This window comes from Egretta garzetta, unplaced genomic scaffold (genome assembly GCF_000687185.1).
Source record: "Egretta garzetta isolate BGI_Z169 unplaced genomic scaffold, ASM68718v1 scaffold69, whole genome shotgun sequence".
In the NCBI taxonomy this organism is placed as follows: domain Eukaryota; kingdom Metazoa; phylum Chordata; class Aves; order Pelecaniformes; family Ardeidae; genus Egretta; species Egretta garzetta.
This window is the reverse complement of record NW_009260790.1, coordinates 3523030-3525042: the sequence shown is the minus strand read 5'-3', so window position 1 is coordinate 3525042 and position 2013 is coordinate 3523030. Positions and strand designations below refer to the sequence as shown.

The window sequence follows — 2013 nt, the reverse complement described above, 5'->3', positions numbered from 1 at the left end:
CGGAATGCACCAGCATGCCTGTCCTGAAGCTTTTCCCCTGCCACGGGGGGGACCGGCTGCCCCCCAAAAGGATGCACCGACGTCCATGAGTGGGATTTTGGGGGAATGGAGCTGCCCCAGGCCAGGGCATGAGACCGGGCAACTCGTCACACAGGTATTTTTCAGGCCATTGATTCATCTCGGCGATGAATCCTGCTTTACTGGCATGGTGCCCCAGCTGAAGCCTCAGGGTTCCCGCCCCCCAAAACTATCCCATTTGGGAAGGGGAAGCTTCGCCCCGGCTGCCTTTCCCGTTGGGAAGCTGAATAAACATCCCTTTTCCTTCCCGAGCGGGGTTTATGGGGGTCGGGCGCATCCTGCCTGCGCCGCTAGGCGATGCTCGGCAGCCGTTTTGGTGACGGGGATGCAGCGATTCGCAGTTTCGTGCCTTGGTTTCCCCATCTGCAAAAATAAAGGGGGGGGAATGCCCTTTGCTAGAAGTGATCAGCGGGAAAATGGGTGTAAGTGGGGAGGGAATGGGGAGCCAGGGGACCTAGAAACACCCCAAAAAAGGGTTTGCAAAAGCAGATCCTATTGCAACCCCATTTTTAAGAGGAAAGGTGGTTTTTTCCTGCTGCCTGCAGGGAATTTAATCCCAGGTGGGGGCAATAAGAGGAAATAAAGGGGGTTAAAAGGCTTACAAAGGGTGGGGTTTGGCCACAAAGGCACAAAAATGGGTGATTTCAGATGCTGCTTTGCTGGGACCTTTTACCCTGTGTCCTCCCAGGCACGACACCATTTATTGCTGTGACGTGGGACGGGGACGCTTATTCCTTCTCCCTTTCCGGGAGGGCGAGGAGGGAGGCGGGTTGAGGCTGAAGGGCAGCACGGCTGCAGAAGCTGCCGGTGCACCCGTGGGTTTCACTCCCTTTTATCTTGTTTTCCCCCAAATTGAACCCAGGTCTGGCCCTTCCATGGCTTCCACGATGTTGCCGGGGAAAGCAGAGAAGAGGATCGCTTCATCCATCTTCATCACCCTGGTGCCACCGCGGAGGGAGGCAGCCACCAAGGAGAAAACCCAAAGGGAGACGGGGCCGGGTGGTGCTGAGGTCCCGGGCACCCGTCATGCCTGGACCCCACCACCATGGCCCCCTGCATTGCCCAACGGAGGTGAGGAGTGCCTGTGGTGGGCTGCAAGCTGTGCCGGGAGGATGATGATGGTGCAGAGAGATCCTTTGCTAAAGGATGCGCATGCAGGCAGGAGGGGATGTGGGTTTTTTTGGGGGGGTTTATTCCCCAAATCCCTACACCCATCCTGGGATGGATCCGGCTGCCGGGGAAGGGCTGTGTTTGCTCTCCATTGCTGAGTGCTTATCAGCGCTGTTTGTCCCCTCCGTCCGGGACGGCGTTTACTTTTGGGGCAAGTCGGCAAGCGCTGCTGCAAAACTGTTGGGGTGTTATTGCGATGGGGTGGTGTTGGACATTATTGCTCCCCCTAAACCCACTGTGTCTGGCTTTCAACACAGAAACCTGCCCAGTGGCCCCCATGCCTTCATCCCCACCGGTCCTTGTCCTCTCCGAAGCGCCCCAGCCCTTGTCCGCGGAGGCGCTGGGTCCAGCGCTGCAGCAATTGGACCTGGCGTCACCCGCCACCCTTCAGGTGAGGATGATGGGGTGTAATTGCCCCGGTGCCTCAGTTTCCCCACCAGCAAGGGCATAAATGTAACATGGCTTCGCCTTCCCCTGCTCACCAGGCCCCTTCCGCCTTCCCTGCTGAATTGAAGCCGCCCAAATGTTGCCAGGAGCAAGCAGGCAAGCTGCTGTGGCAGGGTGCGAATGGGAACCCAGAGAGGGACAGCTCCAGAGGTAAGGGGGGACCCAGCTGTGCAACGTTGGCTCATCCCCAGTTGGGGAAACTGAGGCACCGATCCCCTCCCCCTTCTTCCCGCAGACATCTGTGCCTTCTGCCACAAAGCGGTGGGGCCCCAGGAGCCAACAGTGGAGGCAATGCGGGAGCAGGACCATGCAAACTGC

General features: G+C 58.5%; 1 protein-coding gene across 1 annotated transcript in view; it reads left to right on the top strand.

Moving 5' to 3' along the window:
• Positions 1-936: 936 nt before the first annotated feature.
• FBLIM1 (filamin binding LIM protein 1) overlaps positions 937-2013 on the top strand; it is a 2595-nt gene continuing 1518 nt past the window's right edge. The window contains exons 1-4 of the mRNA XM_035901919.1: positions 937-1149; positions 1506-1639; positions 1734-1845; positions 1931-1983. Coding sequence (XP_035757812.1) covers positions 954-1149; positions 1506-1639; positions 1734-1845; positions 1931-1983 — 495 coding nt within the window. The 5' untranslated portion in view covers positions 937-953. The remainder of the gene's footprint in view (positions 1150-1505; positions 1640-1733; positions 1846-1930; positions 1984-2013) is intronic.